Source organism: Leucopleurus acutus (genome assembly GCF_964270905.1).
Source record: "Leucopleurus acutus genome assembly, chromosome: 17".
Classification (NCBI taxonomy): Eukaryota; Metazoa; Chordata; class Mammalia; order Artiodactyla; family Delphinidae; genus Leucopleurus; species Leucopleurus acutus.
In genome coordinates this window covers 17,744,529-17,762,978 of record NC_139159.1, presented here as the reverse complement: position 1 = coordinate 17,762,978, position 18,450 = coordinate 17,744,529, and the positions used below count along the sequence as shown (strand labels likewise).

The window sequence follows — 18,450 nt, the reverse complement described above, 5'->3', positions numbered from 1 at the left end:
ACTGCCTTATCATTCTTTTAATGGCTACAGCATCTGTAGTGACATTTTCTGTCTCATTTCTGATATTGATAATTTGTTCTCTTTTTTTCTCCTGATCAATCTGGCTAGGGGTTTGTCAATTATTTTTATCCTTTTCAAACAACCAGGTTATGGTTTCATTGGTTTTTCTCTATTTTTTTTATTTTCAATTTTATTGATTTCTGCTCTTCATTTTATCCTTCCTTCACTTGCTTTGGATTTAATTTTCTGTTCTGTTTTAGTTTTGTAAGCTAGAAGCTTAGATTGTGGATCTGAGAACTTTCTTCTTTTCTAATATAAGAATTTAATGATATGTATTTCTCTTTAAGCACTGGTTTAGCTCTGTCCCACAGATTTTGACTAGTTGAGTTTTTATTTTTATTCATTTCAAAATTTGTTCTAATTTCCCTTTGATTTCTTCTTTCAAGTCCTGTGTCTCTTCTGATTTTTCTGTTTACTTCTTCTATCAAGTGTTAATGTCTCCAGCTAGAAATTTGGATTTATCTACTTTCAGCTTTATCAGTTTTGTTTTATGTACTTTGAAGCTATGTTGTTACATACATATACCTTTAGGATTGTTATGCTTTTATGATGACTTGGCCACTTTATTATTATGTGATTTTTTTCTCTCCCTGGTAATATTCCTTGTTCTGAGTTCTTCTTTGTCTCATGTTAATGTAGTCACTCCAGTTTTATTTATTTATTTATTTATTTTTTAAAAAATTAATTTATTTATTTATAGCTGTGTTGGGTCTTCATTTCTGTGTGAGGGCTTTCTCTAGTTGTGGCAAGTGGGGGTCACTCTTCATCGCGGTACACGGGCCTCTCACTATCGCAGCCTCTCCCGTTGCTAAGCACAGGCTCCGGACGTGCAGGCTCAGTAATTGTGGCTCACGGGCCCAGCCGCTCCACAGCATGTGGGATCCTCCCAGACCAGGGCTCGAACCTGTGTCCCCAGCATTGGCAGGCAGACCCTGAACCACTGCGCCACCAGGGAAGCCCTCCAGTTTTATTTTGATCAGTGTTTGTGTGGGATATTTCCCCCCCATCATTTTACTTTTAGCCTATCTGTGTCTTTATGTTTAAATTGGTTTCTTTTAGAAAGCATATAATAGGGTCTTGCTTTTTATTCATTTATTTATTTATTTTTTTCTTTTTGCGGTACGCGGGCCTCTCACTGCTATGGCCTCTCCCGTTGCGGAGCACAGGCTCTGGATGCGCAGGCTCAGCGGCCATGGCTCACGGGCCCAGCTGCTCTGCAGCATGTGGGATCTTCCCGGACCTGTGCACGAACCCGTATCCCCTGCATCGGCAGGCGGACTCTCAACCACTGCGCCACCAGGGAAGTCCCAAGGGTCTTGCTTTTTAAAATATAATTTGACAATCTCTGCCTTTTAGTTGGGGATGATCAGACCATTTGTACTTATTATAGCTGTTGATGTGGTTGGATTTAAAGCTACCATCTTATTAGTTGTTTCTGTTTTTTCCATTTACTCTTTGTTCACTTTTTTCTCTTTCACCTTCGATGTGGTCATACATTTTACTTCTCTCTATATAGTATAAAACCCACAGTTGTTACTAATTTTGCTTTATATAGTCAATCTTTTTATGTGGTTAAAATCAGGAAAAGTATCTTACATTTAGTTTCATTTTTTACCATTTTCAGAATTCTTCATTCATTTGTGTAGATCTAAATTTCTTTATGGTATTATACTCTTGCTTGTAGAACTTCCTTTAATACTACTTGTATTAGCAGGTCTGCTGGCAGTGATTTCTGTCAGCTTCTGTTTGATGAGAAATTTGTTATTTCATCTTCATTTTAAAAGTTATTTTTGTCTGGGTATGGCATTCTGGGTTTTTGTGTTTCTTTCAGCACTTTATAAGATCTTGTTCCACTGTCTTCTGACTTGCATAGTTTTTTATGTGACGTCTGTTGTTATTCTTATCTGCCTTTTTTTCCCCCTCTGAAGGCCTTCAAAATTTTCCTTTTTCATTAGTTCTCAGCAGTTTGACTCTGATGTGTCTAAATTTGATTCTTTCCTTTCTTCCTCCTTCTCTTCTTCCCTCTTCTCCCTCCTTCCTCTTTCGTTTCTCCCTTTTGCCTCCTTTTCTACCTCTTCCTCCTTCCTTTCTCCTTTTTTATTTTTCCTGCTTAGTGGTCTCTGAACACATTGGATCTGGGATTTGTTGTCATTCAGTTATTTTGTCAAATACTCAGGTATCATCTTTTAAAATATTTCTTCTTCCTTGTTTTCTCTCTCCTTGGGAGTTTCCAGTTACACATTTGTTAGCCCATTGGTGTTGTCTTAATAGATCCAGAATCTTCTGTTCCTTTTTAGTTTTCACTCCTTTTTTTTTTCCTGTTTCTCAGTTTGAGGAATTTCTATTGATTTATCTACAATATTACTGATTATTCTCCAGCTATGTTCATCTATTAATAATGACATCAATATTAATTTTCTTCTGTGATATTTATCTCCCTAGGATTTCCATCTGCTTTTGTTCTACTATAATTTCTGTTTTTCTCCTGAAATTCTCCAAATGTTCATGCATGTTGTTTGCCTTTTACATCAGATCTTTTAAGCTATTAATCATAGATATTGTAAAATTTATTTCTTAGAGTTCTAGCATCTGGGTCATCTCTGGGTCCTGTTTTGTTGACTTCTCTCTCTTTTGACAAAGGGTTATTTCTTTTCACAGTTTTGGATGTCTCATAGTGTTTGAATGAATGTTGGACATTGTGTATTGAGGAACATTAGAGGCTGAGTTAAATAGCATTTATGTTGAGAAATAGGCAAATTTCTTCTTCTGTCAGACTGTTACTATGGAAGGTGGCATCAATCTAGTCAGTAGTTGGGCTTGTTTTGGGTTTTGTTGTTGCCACAGTCTGTTAACTTCAAGTTCGTTTAGCAGTGGTTTGCTGTTATCTGTGTTTTGTTTGGGGTAAGGTTTGGGGAGGGTTTTCCCTCAATGTTTCTGCTCCATCCTCAGGTTGCAGCTGTCCTTTCTTTGCTCTGCCATGAGGTGAGGGGTATCTCTATGCTTTGTAGTCAACTGCTTCTACTTATTATTTGATCATAGGATTGTGTTGGGTAAGGGAGCATAATTCTTTTTTTTTTTTTTAACATCTTTATTGGAGTATAAGTGCTTTACAATGGTGTGTTAGTTTCTGCTTTATAACAAAGTGAATCAGCTCTACATGTACATATATCCCCATATCCCCTCCCTCTTGCATCTCCCTCCCTCCCACCGTCCCTTATCCCACCCCTCTAGGTGGTCACAAAGCACCGAGCTGATCTCCCTGTGCTACGTGGCTGCTTCCCAGTATCTATCAGTTTTACAGTTGGTAGTGTATATATGTCCATGTCACTCTCACTTTGTCCCAGCTTACCCTTCCCCCTCCCTGTGTCGTCAAGTTCATTCTCTAGTAGGTCTGCATCTTTATTCCTGTCCTGCCCCTAGGTTCTTCGTGACCGTATTTTTCTTTTAGATTCCATATATATGTGTTAGCATACAGTATATTTCTGACTTACTTCACTCTGTATGACAGACTCTAGTTCCATCCACCTCACTACAAATAACTCAATTTCGTTTCTTTTTATGACTGAGTAATATTCCATTGTATATATGTGCCACATCTTCTTTATCCATTCATCTGTCGATGGACACTTAGGTTGCTTCCAAACCCTCAGAGTGGGAGAGAATATTTGCCAATGAAGCAACTGACAAAGGATTAATCTCCAAAATTTACAAGCAGCTCATGCAGCTCAATATCAAAAAAACAAACAACCTAATCCAAAAATGGGCAGAAGACCTAATTAGACATTTCTCCAAGGAAGATATACAGATTGCCAACAAACACATGAAAAAATGCTCAACATCGTTAATCATTAGAGAAATGCAAATCAAAACTACAATGAGATACCACCTCACACCGGTCAGAATGGCCATCATCAAAAAATCTACAAACAAAAAATGCTGGAGGGGGTGTGGAGAAAAGGGAACCCTCTTGCACTGTTGGTGAGAATGTAAATTGATACAACCACTATGGAGAACAGTATGGAGGTTCCTTAAAAAACTAAAAATAGAACTACCTTCCGACCCAGCAGTCCCACTAGTGGGCATATACCCTGAGAAAACCATAATTCAAAAAGAGTCATGTACCACAGTGTTCATTGCAGCTCTATTTACAATAGCCAGGGAGCATAGTTCTTGATTTTCTTGTCCAACCTCATTCTCAGACAGACTCTATGGCCCTGGGGCTCAGAGGTGGGTTTTTCCTACTACTTCTACCTCCTTCCCCATGGTAGCCAAACTTTACTTTGGATCTGTAGGTTGTGTTGGGTGCAGTAGAGTTTTCCAGCCCCTTTCCCAGCACTTTCAGACATCTGCTTTATATTGGCGCAGGGTCTTTCTCTCAAGAGGGTTTTCTACCCACCCTTTTTTTTTTCTGGGAGTAGATAGCTTTTGCTTCTACTCTTTACCCGGAAGCAATGAGTCTTTGCCTGAGCTTTCGGGTTAATAAAATTTCCTACCTCTACCCCAGAGGCAGATAGGATTTGTTTCTCTCCTTTCTTAGTGGCTTGAGCTTTTGTCTTTGTATGAGAGAAGACTAGAGGAGTGTGCAAAGTTCTTTGCTTTTCTCTCTGTGACAGACATTCACCTGCTTCATACCTGTACCACCAAGTGAGGCTCTCTCCGGTTTCCTGATGTACCTCCAGTTGTCCTGAGTTCCCAGAGGAAGCCCGTGGAAAAGCACTTCTCTCTGGAGTTCCTAGTTTTTCTAAACTGTTGTGCTAACCCACATGCAGTCTTTCAGAATTTACTAACGTTTCATCTGCCTTCTTCTTACCAGCATTTTTGGTATTCATCTCTTCCTTCCTTGCTCTGCCAGTGTTGAAATATTTTGTGAGCCCAGCCTCTCCTCAGAGGGGTTTGTCACTCTCTAGAATTCATGTCATTTGTTTGCTTTACAATCTCAGATCTCTGATGGGTTCAAGGAAAGTCAGGATTTTTTACAGTGTCTGGCTCTTTCTCATTGTTACATTTCTACATTCTGAGGAAGAGTGGAACACTCTCTCTACCTTTAAAAAAATATACTGATCTTGTAACTTGATTTTTTTTTTCACTTACATGTCGTGGTTTCACTTACAACTTGGAATTTGTTCTACATCAAGACATAACTGGCATGTGCTTTATTCTTTTTTATATTTGTTTATTATATATTGGTCAGAGTAATATACGTAGTACTCATATATGTATAAGAAGTCGAGATTTATTCAAGATTAATGGTATAAAGACTCAAGTTTTATAATAAAAAACCATGCTATCCTGCACTGCAACTGACCATTTCTGTTTCCCTTTTTCCAAAGGCAACCACTCACTACTCGTTTTAGTTGTTCTGTTATTTTCTACTGTCAGTAGCTTATACTGAGATTTCTTGGTGTTTTTCTGTTTGTTTGTTTTTCTTCTTAGGTTATTATCTGAGGTCCTGCTATGGAAAATGAAGATTTAGTTCTCTTATTCATACTCCACATGTATACTTTTCTATGTCTGTCTAATTTAACCCCAAACTCTCTGCCAAGTAAACACATCATGTACTTTTTTGGTTTCTTGGTTTTTCTTTCTTGGAGCTCTTTATCCTCCTCTTCTACTTTGGACTGTTTGTTTGATGGATCTGCTAAAGACCCACTATTTTGGTTCTTTTCTTCACCATTTCACTGAAAATTGCTTTTGCCTCTCTCCCTTGTTGAGTTGCCTGTTTTCTGGACAGTTTCCCTTTTTCTTCAGTTATTTCCTTGTGTTGATGGAGTACATGCTCTAGTAGCTTCCTGATAGAGGATACATGGGGAGTAAATTTTTTTGAGATCTTGTAGGTCTGATACATCTTTATGTTTCCCACACAGTTGATAGTTTTTCTGAGACATAAATCTAAATTAGAAATACTTTTTTCACAGTTTTGAAGGCATTGCACCAATGTTTTCTACCTCTCAGCATTCCTGTTGAAACTCCAAAGCCTTCTGATTCTTCAGCCTGTTATGAAACCTTTATGTTTCGTCTCCCTCTTGATGCTTTTCTAACTTCTTTTCTCAGGAGTTTGGAAAATTCATGGGTGATTGACTTGATTTGTATATTCTTTTATAAATTGTGTTAGGTGTTTGGGTTTCAGTCCAGAAATTCATATACTTTAAAAGTGGGAAACTTCTTATATTTTTTCTTTCATAATTTCTTTCCTTCCATTTTTGCTAATGTTTCTTTCTAGGTTACCTGTTAGTCTAATGGATGATCTTCTGATTCTTTCTTTATTTTCTATTTCTGTCTCTTTTTCTTTATGTTCTGTTTTCTAGGAGATTTCTTCACTTTTGTCTTCCAGTCGTTCTTTGAAGTATTTTGCTTCAGCTGTTGTATTTTTTATTTCCCAGAGCTCTTTCTCATTCTCAGAATATTCCTCTTTTTAACCTCCTGTTCTTGTTTAATGGGTGTAATATTTCTCTCTCTTTCTTTCTCTCTGAGAACGTTTTTTTTTAATCTTTTTTTTTTTTTTTGAAGTTTTATTCTGTTCCCTGTGTTGTCCTCACCATCCTTGTGGATCGTAGGCTGGGTGTTGTCTTCTGAGGCCCAGTGAGGAAGGGAGCTGGGGAACCTTATCTTCCAGAATGTAAGGATGTAGCTTTGGACTCCATCTCCTTATTTGCAGTGTGGCGTATAGACCCATCCCATCCTCAGCTGTACCTGGTGTGCAGAGCCTCTCTGTTTTAGGCCTTTCTGAAGAGGAAACCTTTTAGGAAATCTGTCTCCTTGGGGTCCGAGAGGTGACCTGGAAGTCTCATAGCATTTTGAAAGAGCTCCAAACAAGCTTTCTGTTTTCAGGCTCTTCCAGGATTCATCTTTGGAAGTACCAGGTGTGCTTCTGATTCCCGAGGCTTCCTGGGCTCCTGGAGCACAAACTGATTTACTCTTTGTGAGCTCTTTGCTGGCTTCTTGCCCTGCAGGTGAGGTTTCAGCCAGCTCACATCTGCTAAGTTAGTTGCAGCTAATCTGCTTTCCAGGTTACCAACTTTGACTTACCTCTTCTGCTGTTGCTTCCTTTCATATTCTGGGGAGGGTAGGGGCAGAGGGCAAGAGAGAGAGTTTATGGCTTATTGGATTATCAAGTTAGAGTTGTTTGGGGAGAGAGAAGAGATTACTCTTTGTGGTCACTGTGTCATGTTTAAGCAGAAACCTTACAAAAGCAGTTTCATGAGAGTGTTGGGGTAGAAATCAGAGAGCAGCAGGCTTGGGAGTCAGTTGAAGGTGAAAAATTAGGCTTAGGGAATGAAATCTAATACTTAAGTAACTTTGGTTACTAGTAGAAGGAGAGAAAGGGAGACATGAAGTGCTAAATGTATTATTACCAACTTCGACTGAGCACTCAGGTGCCTGAGGATCTGTATTCTTCTAACCAGCCAGCTCTTTCTTTCCCTGAGGTGACTTATTCCTTGCAGTGTACACTTTCCTCAGATTTATAACCCCCTCCGTCAGCGCTCCTCTCATTCTGTGGTCCTGTTTTGTGCTTCACAGAGAACTTGTGAGTGGGAGTCTCCTCAGGCCTTCCCGTCCACGTGTATCTGCATTTACACACGTTTTCTCCTCCGTCCTTTCACAGTTGTACACTATTTGCTGGAAACGTAGTTTGCGTTTATATATGGATTTAATTTATCCATTTGATCTTTGACATCTGATAACATAAATACTGCTTATAATAGGAAATAGGCCTTTTCCCCTCCTGGAGTACTTAATAACACCAGCTCCACAAAAAGAGAATGTAACCAGTTAAAGTCACTTATAATGTGATTAAAATACTTACGACTTCAAAATATCTGAGCTCAGAATGTATTTTACACTAGACATTGAACAAATCATCTGGGAAAAGCCAGGATATTCCAGATTTCACTTAAAGTTAGGGTGTAGTTTTCAGTTTTTTTGCCCATGTCATTAGCAATATTCAGTGACCCTTGTCAGGACTTTTCCAGTACAGACATAGTAATATTTCTATTGTTAATTTGACTTCAGGAGTGATAAAGAAGCCCTTTTAGTCACTTTAGCACTTGTGATGATTATTGTCTACTGTTTGAAAAAGAATTATTTACTTCTTCACCACCTTGGTAGAGCCCATGTTGTATAAATATAATACATATACTAAATATGGGGCTTTATTGATGACTTAAATTATAAATTTAAATAAACAGATAAAAGCAGGAGACATAAGAAACAGATTCGAATGTAGAAAAGGGATAGATGGTACCGTTCATGTTGGTTATTCTTGTGTCCATGGTTCTGGGGTCAGAGGTGGAGAGAACGAGCAGAGAATAACCTTTGCCCTTGCTTAATTGATTAGTCAACTTTTTTCTTTTTGAATTTGAGTCTCTTTCCCCGGACTTAAACAATTGGTTTAATTTTTCAGACAGGGGAAAACAAAGGATGGAGTGGTCCAAAGGCTGGGTTTCCTGAACCAACAAATAACAGTAAGTTTCTATTTTTATATTAACTACACTTGGTGTTCATCAGTGGTTCAGTGACTTGTCCCTCATTGGGTATTTACTGGGTCTGTTTGGACCTGAGATGAGACGTTAAGTGTTATGGGGGATGCACGGAAGTTGTGGTGTTTGCTTTCCTGGAACTGACAGAAGACACAGGTACTCATATCTTTAACATGGTTCAGTCATTGCAGACGGAGTACTATTTTATCCATAAAGCTGTGATGTTCTTTTTTTATAAGTTGTTTTTGTTGTGACATTATTACAATAGAAAAGAATCAAGAAAGAAAAACAATTATCTATCAGCCCATTATAACCCAACATCAGCTCTTTTCACAGTTCTACTTTTTAGGTACACACACACACACACACACACACACACACACACACACACACACACACTTTTACATAATTATAATATAGACGAAAGTTTGTACTGTGTTTCATTTAACATTGTAATACCCACATTTTTCAGGTTGTGCTGAGTCATTAGAATTTTTGATATTTTATTAAAGTCACTAATTGAAATATCAGAAATGTAAGAATAAAATTGCTTACAATTTTATTCCAAATATAGTATATCAGACATTTAAAGATCCACTTCAGGTTATTTCTTTTTTCAGAGGTACATGATCAAGCTGTTATGCATTGGAAGCATAGATATTTTGCTTGATTTCCTCCCCACCTTTCCCAAAAAGCATCTGTTGTCACTGAAGTGACTATTTTACTGTTAATCAGTAAAACAGCACAGCCAGCCAGTGAAGACCTCATCGAAGTGAAGGCCCGAGTGAAGTCAGATCTCTCTCATTTCTAACCCTAGTTCTCTTCTTCATAACCTTCAGAAGCTGAATTAGCTTAAATATGTAAATCGTCATAATGAAGAGTATTCTTTCATGTTAGCAGCTCATCTCTTGATGTATAATGAAATTTGTAACAAACTCTTATCAAAGCATGCTTATGAGAATTGAATTCTTGGATCACCAAAACTAGCCTCTTGGAAAGACTATTTCAGTGAGGTAATAGTATTCATGAGTTACTTTCTGGGAATAATTTAAATAATGTAATATGACTCTTGGCCTTTTGTCTCTGTATGTAAGGATGATGAATGTGATAGGCTTAGCACATTGCCTAAAGAAAAAATGGAATCAGTTCAGGATTCTCAGAGAGTTTGTTTTTAATTCCTTTGATGTTTGAATATATACGATTATAATTACTTGGTCAAGGAATGTAAGAAACATTCAGTTGATCTCAGTTTTATGTAAAGTACTTAGCACAGTATCTCTTTCTTAGTAAGCACATAATGAATGTTAATTTCCTTCCATGCCTTCTCTCGTTTTTTTAATAAAAATTCTATAATTCTGTGTAAGCTCGCCAAAAATTCCATTCCTATACTTTTTATCTGTCAGAGTTTTTGCATGTACATGTGAACCAAAGAATATGTATGGTTTATATTTGAATAGTTACTTTTGGCATTAGATATTTTTTCAAAGAACATAAACATTATGTATTTGAATATGGAAGTCAGATAGTTGTTAACTTGATAGTTTTAACATGAAAGCACATTGTAGCTAGCCTGCAAACTCCCATCATTAAACAGTGATACTTTGACCCTCATCTTTATGTCTGTTGATTTTTTTCATAATTTGCTAAGGGATTTGGAACTCCTTTGCAAGTAGGGGAAGAAATATCACAGAGAGGCCAGTGAGTTTCAGTGATGAGAAATGTATAAGAATGCATAAAAGATTTGCTTTAAACGTAATGTTAGAAGTGATAAAGCGATTTGAAGCCCCCTCAAAATTTAACCAAACTGTTAACACTCTAGGACTTCCTCTGGTCTACAGTAGAGTAGCTCAAACTGAGAATTTGAAAGAAGGATGATCACCCCTTCCCAGTGTGAGGAGGTGAGAAAGCTGATACAAGGTTCTTCTGTGAGTGGCCTGCAGGTTACCACAGACAATGAGGGCAGCCCAGCCCTGAAATTTAACTGTTTCTCTTCCCCAGAGCTAGTTCTCTCTAGTGGAGCCCCCAGGTCCTCTGGAGCCAGCTCGTAGCTACTTAAATACAACGTTAGGAAAAAGTTGGTTGCTATGATGACTCCATTACCTAAAAAATAATTTGAATTCATATATTATGATAATGTTTAGGTTAAATTCTCTTCTACTTAATCAATCCTTAAGTTTGAAATTCTGCCCTAGGTGGTTCCTGTCCTGTGGACAATACCTGTGTTAGTGTTTTGCAGGCAGGGGACAGAGCAGGGGTCTCAGTATGGCACATGTGGGAAGACAGGAATTTGAGAGACTGCCAGAGCTGCCTGCCTCACTGCCATATTGTCTGACCTTGAGCAACTCAGTTTACATCTTATTTTTCAATGTGCTCTGTTAAGAGTTACACATATCAATTTATAGTATTGAGTATCTTTAATTTTCTAGCATTTGTAAAATGATTAATCATCCTTGAATAACATATGAAAAGGTAACATTACTTTGTAGAAAACAGAATGTCATCATAAAGTGACTCTCTTCATTATTTTTTTTTATTAAACTTTACGTTACTTCACAAGTTGTAGTTAAAAAGAACAAATTTTTAGCCAGCAATTATTTGGATAAATATTATGAAATTAACTTGGAACCACAGTGTACAAAAATTAAAAGAAGAGGACTTCCCTGGTGGCACAGTGGATAAGAATCCGCCTGCCAGTGCAGGGGACACGGGTTCGATCCCTGGTCTGGGAAGATCCCACATGCCGCGGAGCAACTAAGCCCGTGTGCCACAACTACTGAGCCTGCGCTCTAGAGCCCACGAGCTACAACTGCTGAGACCGCGTGCCACAACTGCTGAGTCCGTGTGCTGCAACTACTGAAGCCCACGTGCCTAGAGCCCGTGCTCTGCAACAAGAGAAGACACCGCGATGCGTAGCCCATGCACTGCAACGAAGAGTAGCTCCCGCTCACCACAACCAGAGAAAGCCCGCATGCAGCAATGAAGACCCAACGCAGACGAAAATAAAAAAAATTTAAATCTTCAAAAAAAAATTAAAAGAAGAGAATACAGAATTGGAAAGGGGGAAGAAGACAATTTTAACCTGGCACGGCTAGCACCTAACTGTAAGTAGACAAAAAAAGTTAATGTACATGTGCATTTAATTTTTGAAGTGGAAGATATTTTTTTAAAACATTACAGTCATAAGAAACTGCTAACAGTTACAACAAAAAAATAGTTTAAATGGTTTTGCAAGTGATTGTGATTTCAGAGCCTGGCTCCTGGCTTGATGGCCTGCAGATTAAAACATGGACCTAATTTTTGCATGCTTCACAAGCCTTTCTTCATTGCACTGAATTGCAGAATGTAGACTATTCTCAGTGTATTTTCACCCTGTGAATCACTGTCATAGTCGTGTTGAAGTGCAAGAACACATAACTCTGTAATGTGAGGTTTGTGTTAAATTTAGCGTGGGGCAATTTTATACTTGGCACACACATAAGAAGCTAGATTTTTACAGATGAATGACTAACAAGTTTTGTAAAAGATCATGCATTTTAAAGACTTACTGACGGCTCATGGAAAACTTTGTAAAATTTTTAGATACAGTTCAGTTGATCAAATCTTTTTTTTTTTTGTATTCACATTCCATGTTTCTTATTAAAACAGGGTTTTACTTAAAAGCAGGTTCATTGTTTCTTAAAGGTAAACTCTAGCTTAATTCGAAATTGGACTAAGCTCAAAAGCATTCACTGGTATGTGCCGAATCCACCCACTAAAAGATTGTTCGGAGGCATTTTTCACATAAATATTTTTCCGTTAACCTTTTAAAAAGTTTTATTTAGCCCCTGTGAAATACGCTGGCTCTTCTAAGGTTCATTAGAGATGACCCAAGACAAATACTTTTGGGATGGGAAAGAATTCTTAATAACCTTTTCAGTATTGAAGTTGACTTATCAAAATTTTTGTCACTTTCATGTTATATCCATGTATTATTAAACTCTGTACATCCTGAAACCAGGAGGATAAACCATCCTGGTGACATGACATTAGAGAGATTGCATGCTTGTATCCCCTATGCTGTGTGCTGTGTTTAGAACCTCTACATTTTGGAGGGGGGCAGGTGGGTGAAGTCTGTACTTTTAAGAGAATAGATGAATAGATTCTTTAAGTGTTTTGGGAGAATTCCCTGAACAGTTCCCTTTTGGGGCTTCCATAACAGAAGCCACTTCGTAATGACAGTTAAATTAGTTGGAGCCAATAGGATTTAAATACAGAGCCAAATGACTCAACTTAATTATTTATTTAGACATATAAATACTATGTTGGAAATCTAAGAGTGTAGCTGACTTGTAGCAGTCTATTTTATTTTTTCTTCTTCCAGTTTCATTGAGATACAATTGACATATAGCACTGTATAAGTTTAAGGCATAATGATTTGACTTACATCATGAAATGATTATCACAATAATTTTAGTGAACATCTGTCATCTCATACAAAATTAAAGAAGTAGAAAAAAATATTTTTCCTTATGATGAGAAATTCTAATATTTGCTCTCTCGTCAACTTTCATCTGTAACATCCAGCAGTGTTATTTCTGTGTATCATATTGCACATTACATGCCTAGTACTTATAACTGGAAGTTTGTACCTTTGTTGACTGCCTTCACCCAGTTCCCCCTTCCTTACCTCCCACCTCTAGTGGCCACATATCTGATCTCTTTTTCTATGAGTTTGTTTGTTTGTTTTTGAAGTATAATTGACCTACAACACTGTGTTAGTTCCTGTTACACAACATAGTCATTAAATATTTCTATAAATTTCAAAATGAGCACCACAGTAAGTCTAGTTATGACTTCACCATACAGAGATATTACATAGTTATTGATTATATTCCCCACACTGTACATTTCATACCCATGACACGTTTATTTTGCAACTGGAAGTCTGTACCATCCTAATCTCCCTCATTTATTTCTTTCCTCCCCCAACCCCCTCTAGCAACTACCTGTTGGTTCTCTGTATCTATAACTCTTTTGTTACGTTTGTTCATTTGTTTTGTTTTTAACTTCCACATGTAAGTGATGTCATACAGTATTTGTCGTTCTCTGTCTGGTTTGTTTCACTTAGCATAATACCCTCTAGGTTCGTCCGTGTTGTTGAAAATGGGAAGATTTCATTGTTTTTTAGGGCTGAGTAATATTCCATTGTATGTATCAAGTCAATCTACGGATTCAGTGAAATTCAGTAAAATGAAGAAAGCCCGGGAAGCATGCAAAAATTAGGTCCACGTTTTAGATCTGCAGGCAGTCAAGTCAGGAACCAGGCTCTGCAATCACAGTCACTTGCAAAACCGTTTAAACTGTTTTTTAGTTGTAACTGTTAGCAGTTTCTTATGACTGTAATATTTTAAAAAATATCTTCCACTTCAAAAATTAAATGCACATATACTTTAACTGTTTTTTGTCTACTTACAGTTAGGTGCTAGCTGTGCCAGGTTAAATTGTCTTCAGGGTACAAAATTCTGTTGCTTTTCTGTACACTAACAATGAACTGTCACAAAAAGAAATTGAAAAAACAATCCCATTTACAGTTGCATCAAAGAAAATAAAATACCTAGGAATAAATCTAACCAAGGAGGTAAAAGACCTGTACTCGGAAAACTGTAAGACATTGGTGAACATACTTTTTTTCTAATTAGTGTTTTCATTTTCTTCAGATAAATACTGAGGAGTGGAATTGCTGCATCATAGTTCTGTTTTTAATTTTTTGAGGAATCTCCGTACTGTTTTCCATAGTGACTGCACCAATTTATATTCCCACCAGCAGTGCATAATAGTTCTCTTTTCTCCACATCCTTGTCAACACTTGTTATTTGTTGTCTTTTTTAAAAATTGAAGTATAGTTGATGTACAATATTATATAAGTTTCAGGTGTACAGGTGATTCACAATTTTTAAAGATTATATTCCATTTATAGTTATTATAAAATATTGGCTGTATTCTGTGTTGTACAGTATATCCTTGTAGCTTATTTATTTATTATACATAGTAGTTTTTACCTCTCAATCCCCTACCCTTATCTTGCCTCTCCCCATTAGTTTATTCTCTACATCTGTGAGTCTGTTTCTTTTTGCTGTATTCACTAGTTTGTTTTATTTTTAGAGATTCCACATGTAAGTGATATCGTACAGTATTTGTGTCTCTTTCTGACTCATTTCACTTAGCACAATACCCTCCACGTCCATCCACATTGTTGCAGATGGCAAAATTTTATGTTTTTTTATAGCTGAGTAGTGTTCCTTTGTACATATATACCACATCTTCTTTATCCATTCATCTATTAATGGACACTTAGATTACTTCCATATCTTGACAGTTATAAACAGTGCTGCTGTGAACATTAGGGTGCATGTATCTTTTCAAATTAGTGTTTTCAGTTTTTTCACATAAATCCCCAGGAGTGAAATTCCTGGATCATATGGTAGCTCTATTTTTAGTTTTTTTGAGAAACCTCCATACTGTTTTCCATAGTGGCTACAACAATTTACATTCCCACCATCAGTGCAGGAGGGTTCCCTTTTCTCCACACCCTCAGCAACATTTGTTATTTGTGGTCTTTTTGATGATGGTCATTCTGACAGGTGTGAGGTGATATCTCATTTTGTTTTTAATTTGCATTTTTCTGATGATTAGCAATGCTGAGCATCTTTTCATGTGGCTATTGGCCATCTGTATGTCTTCTTTGGAAAAATATCTTAAGGTCTTCTGCCCATTTTTTAATGGAGTTTATTTTTTGATATTGAGTTGTATGAGCTGTTTATATACTTTGGATATTAACCCCTTATCGGTCATATCATTTTCAAATATTTTCTCCCATTCCATAGCTTGTATTTTCATTTTGTCAATGGTTTCCTTCACTGCACAAAAGCTTTTAAGTTTAATCAGATCCCATTTGTTTATTTTTGCTTTTATTTCCTTTGCTTTAGGAGACAGATCCAAAAATATGTTGCTACAATTTATGTCAAAGAGTATTCCACCTACGTTTTCTTATAGGATTTTTATGGTTTCCATTCTTAGATTTAGGTCTTTAGTTCATTTGAGTTTATTTTTGTATATGGTGTTAGAGAATGTTCTGATTTCATTCTTTTACATGTAGGTGTCCAGTTCTCCCGGCACCACTTATTGAAGAGACTCTCTTTTCTCCATTGTATATTCTTGCCTCCTTTGTCATAGATTAATTGACCAGAAGTATGTGGGTTTATTTCTGGGCTGTCTATTCTGTTCCATTGGTCTTTGTTTCTGCTTTTGTGCTAGTACCACCATACTGTTTTGATTACTGTAGCTTTGTAATATAGTTTTAAATTAGGGCACATGTTTTTTGTTCTTCTTTGTCAAGGTTGTTTTAGCTATTCAGGGTCTTTTGTGTTTCCATACAGATTTTAGAATTATTTGTTCTAGTTCTGTGAAAAATGCCATTGGCACTTGGATAGGGATTTCACTGGATCTGTAGATTGCCTTGGGTAGTATGGTCATTTTAACAATATTAATTCTTCCAATCCATGAACATGTATATCTTTGCATCTGTGTTGTCTTCGGTTTCTTTCATCAGTGTCTTACAGTTTTCTGAGTATGGTATTTTACTTTCTTAGTTTAGATTTATTCCATTGGTATTTCAATAGGGGAATGAGAGACAGTGTTAAGCTTGCTTTTGTTTTAGGCATACCAGTTGAGTTTGTAGTTAAGGGCCCATTCATTTAAGGAAAAATAATCTGAAACGAGAAGGAAAGTCTTTAATCAGATTTTTAAAAATATTTATTTATTTAGGTTGCGTCGGGGCTTAGTTGCAGGCACACAGGCTCTTCATTGTGGCACTCGGGCTTCTCTCTAGTTGTGGCGCGCGGACTCCAGAGCGCGTGGGCTCTGTAGTTTGCAGCATGCGGACTCTCTAGTTGATGCGCACAAGCTCAGTAGTTGTGGCGCACGGACTTAGTTACCCCGTGGCATGTGGGATCTTAGTTCCCTGACCAGGGATTGAATCTGTGTCCCCTGCATTGCAAGGCGGATTCTTTGCCACTGGACCACCAGGGAAGTCCCTGTAATCAGATTAACACAGTGTATCTTTGTGAAATATTCTCAGGAAAGATTGAATGAATTAAAAAATTTTCATGATTTAAAAAACTTGTTTGACTTACATTTTTACATACAAAAAGATTTCAGATACATGTTTTTTTAAAAAATGAAACCATATGAACCATTTTAGGATACATTTATTGATTGCAGTATGAGAGTGTTTTTAAGCATAAGAGCAAAGGATGAAATCATAACTTAAAAAGAGATGGGTTTAGATACATAAAAACTAAAAATGAATTCAGGGAACAGCATAAGAAAATAAAAAGGTAAATGACAAACAGAAAGCATAACTTGCAGCATATGTAAGCACCAGGTTAAATATACCCAAAGGACACCTACAGGTTAAGTAACTTCCCAATAGAAAAATGGCCGAAGGACTTAGGGAGTCATTTAAAAAAAAACAGAAATTAAATAATGAAAACTGTTCAGCAATCAGGAAAGTCCAGATTAGAAATAAATGTTATATAATTTCACATCTATATAATTGACAAGAATTTAAAAATGATGATTCTAGCCATTGAAGAAACAGATACTCACTTACTGCTGAGAAGATTGTGAATTAGCACTGCCTTTCTGAAGAAACAAGAATGCAAAGCTTAGGCCCAATTTTTTCTAAAGCTTAACTAAAAGATATGGAAAAATATAAGAGAATGTCTTTTCTATAATAAACATACACAGGTTTATAATCAGAAAAAAATTGAAGTATATTTAAAACACTGACAGATACAACAAACTTTGGCCTGAATTGCACAATCTGGCTGAATTTAAACAAACGGTATATATTAAACAGCTATGGAGGTAGTTACTGAATACCTAAGTCCACTTGGGGAGACTTTTATGACTTTTTTTAAGAGGAGAAAATGAGTAGTTTTCTAAAGTTTGAATGAAATTTCAGTTTCTGAAATTTGTTTTGGAAATCTGAAATACGTGCTCCTTATTCTCAGAGCCCTGCGAGGATCAAAGGTGTTTAAAACTAGTATTCTTATAACCAAAACAGAGCAGAGCAGTGACACACAGAGGAAAGTCTCCCAGAGACTGAAAGTTGAAGTATTAAGAGCTACTAAATTATTTTCTGTGTTATCAAAGAAATTCTACAATAAACATAGGATAAAATAAGGGTAATTCTTGTAAGTACTCATTCATCAGCTTGTCTAGAAAGATGGAGGTTTATAACTCCCATATAATATATTATAATTTACCAAGAAATGTTAAACATGTTTTATTTTTAAAGAAAAACTATAGGTAATACTTGATACATAATGAATTTAACACATACAAGTTATGAAGCATGATGATAAAATGAGCACTTACGAATCCACTACTGCATTTGAGGACCAGAACGTTACCAATGTTGTTACCTTCACCACTTTCTTGTCCCTTGGCCTACCTTGCTTCTCCCCACCTGAGGTAATCACTCTCTGGATTTTATATATAGTCACCCCACCCTTTATTTCATATAGTTTTATCAAATAAGTATGAGTCCTTAACAGTATTTGTTTAGTTTTGCTTTTTTAACTTTAGAAACAATGACATTATACTGTATACTTTCTGGAATATTTTCCCCCATTTCAAATTATAATTTAAGATTAATTTATTTTGTTAACATAGAGTTATTTCATCCACTGTGTGCATATTCTATAATTGATTTATCTATTCTCCTATTGATCCACTTGGGATATTTTCAGGATTTTGTTATTATAAACAATATTACTGTGAACATTTTCGAGCATGTTTCCTGGTATACATATGTAAGAGTTTCTGGGAACATACCTAGGAGTGGAATCTGTGAATTACAGGGTATGTG

General features: G+C 36.6%; 1 protein-coding gene across 6 annotated transcripts in view; it reads left to right on the top strand.

Annotated features, from left to right (window-relative positions):
• STAU2 (staufen double-stranded RNA binding protein 2) overlaps positions 1 to 18,450 on the top strand; it is a 308,588-nt gene that overhangs the window by 136,597 nt on the left and 153,541 nt on the right. For all 6 annotated transcript variants that reach the window (XM_082859013.1, XM_082859010.1, XM_082859012.1 and 3 more), the window contains one exon: positions 8,462 to 8,522. In XM_082859013.1, coding sequence (XP_082715139.1) covers positions 8,462 to 8,522 — 61 coding nt within the window. The remainder of the gene's footprint in view (positions 1 to 8,461; positions 8,523 to 18,450) is intronic.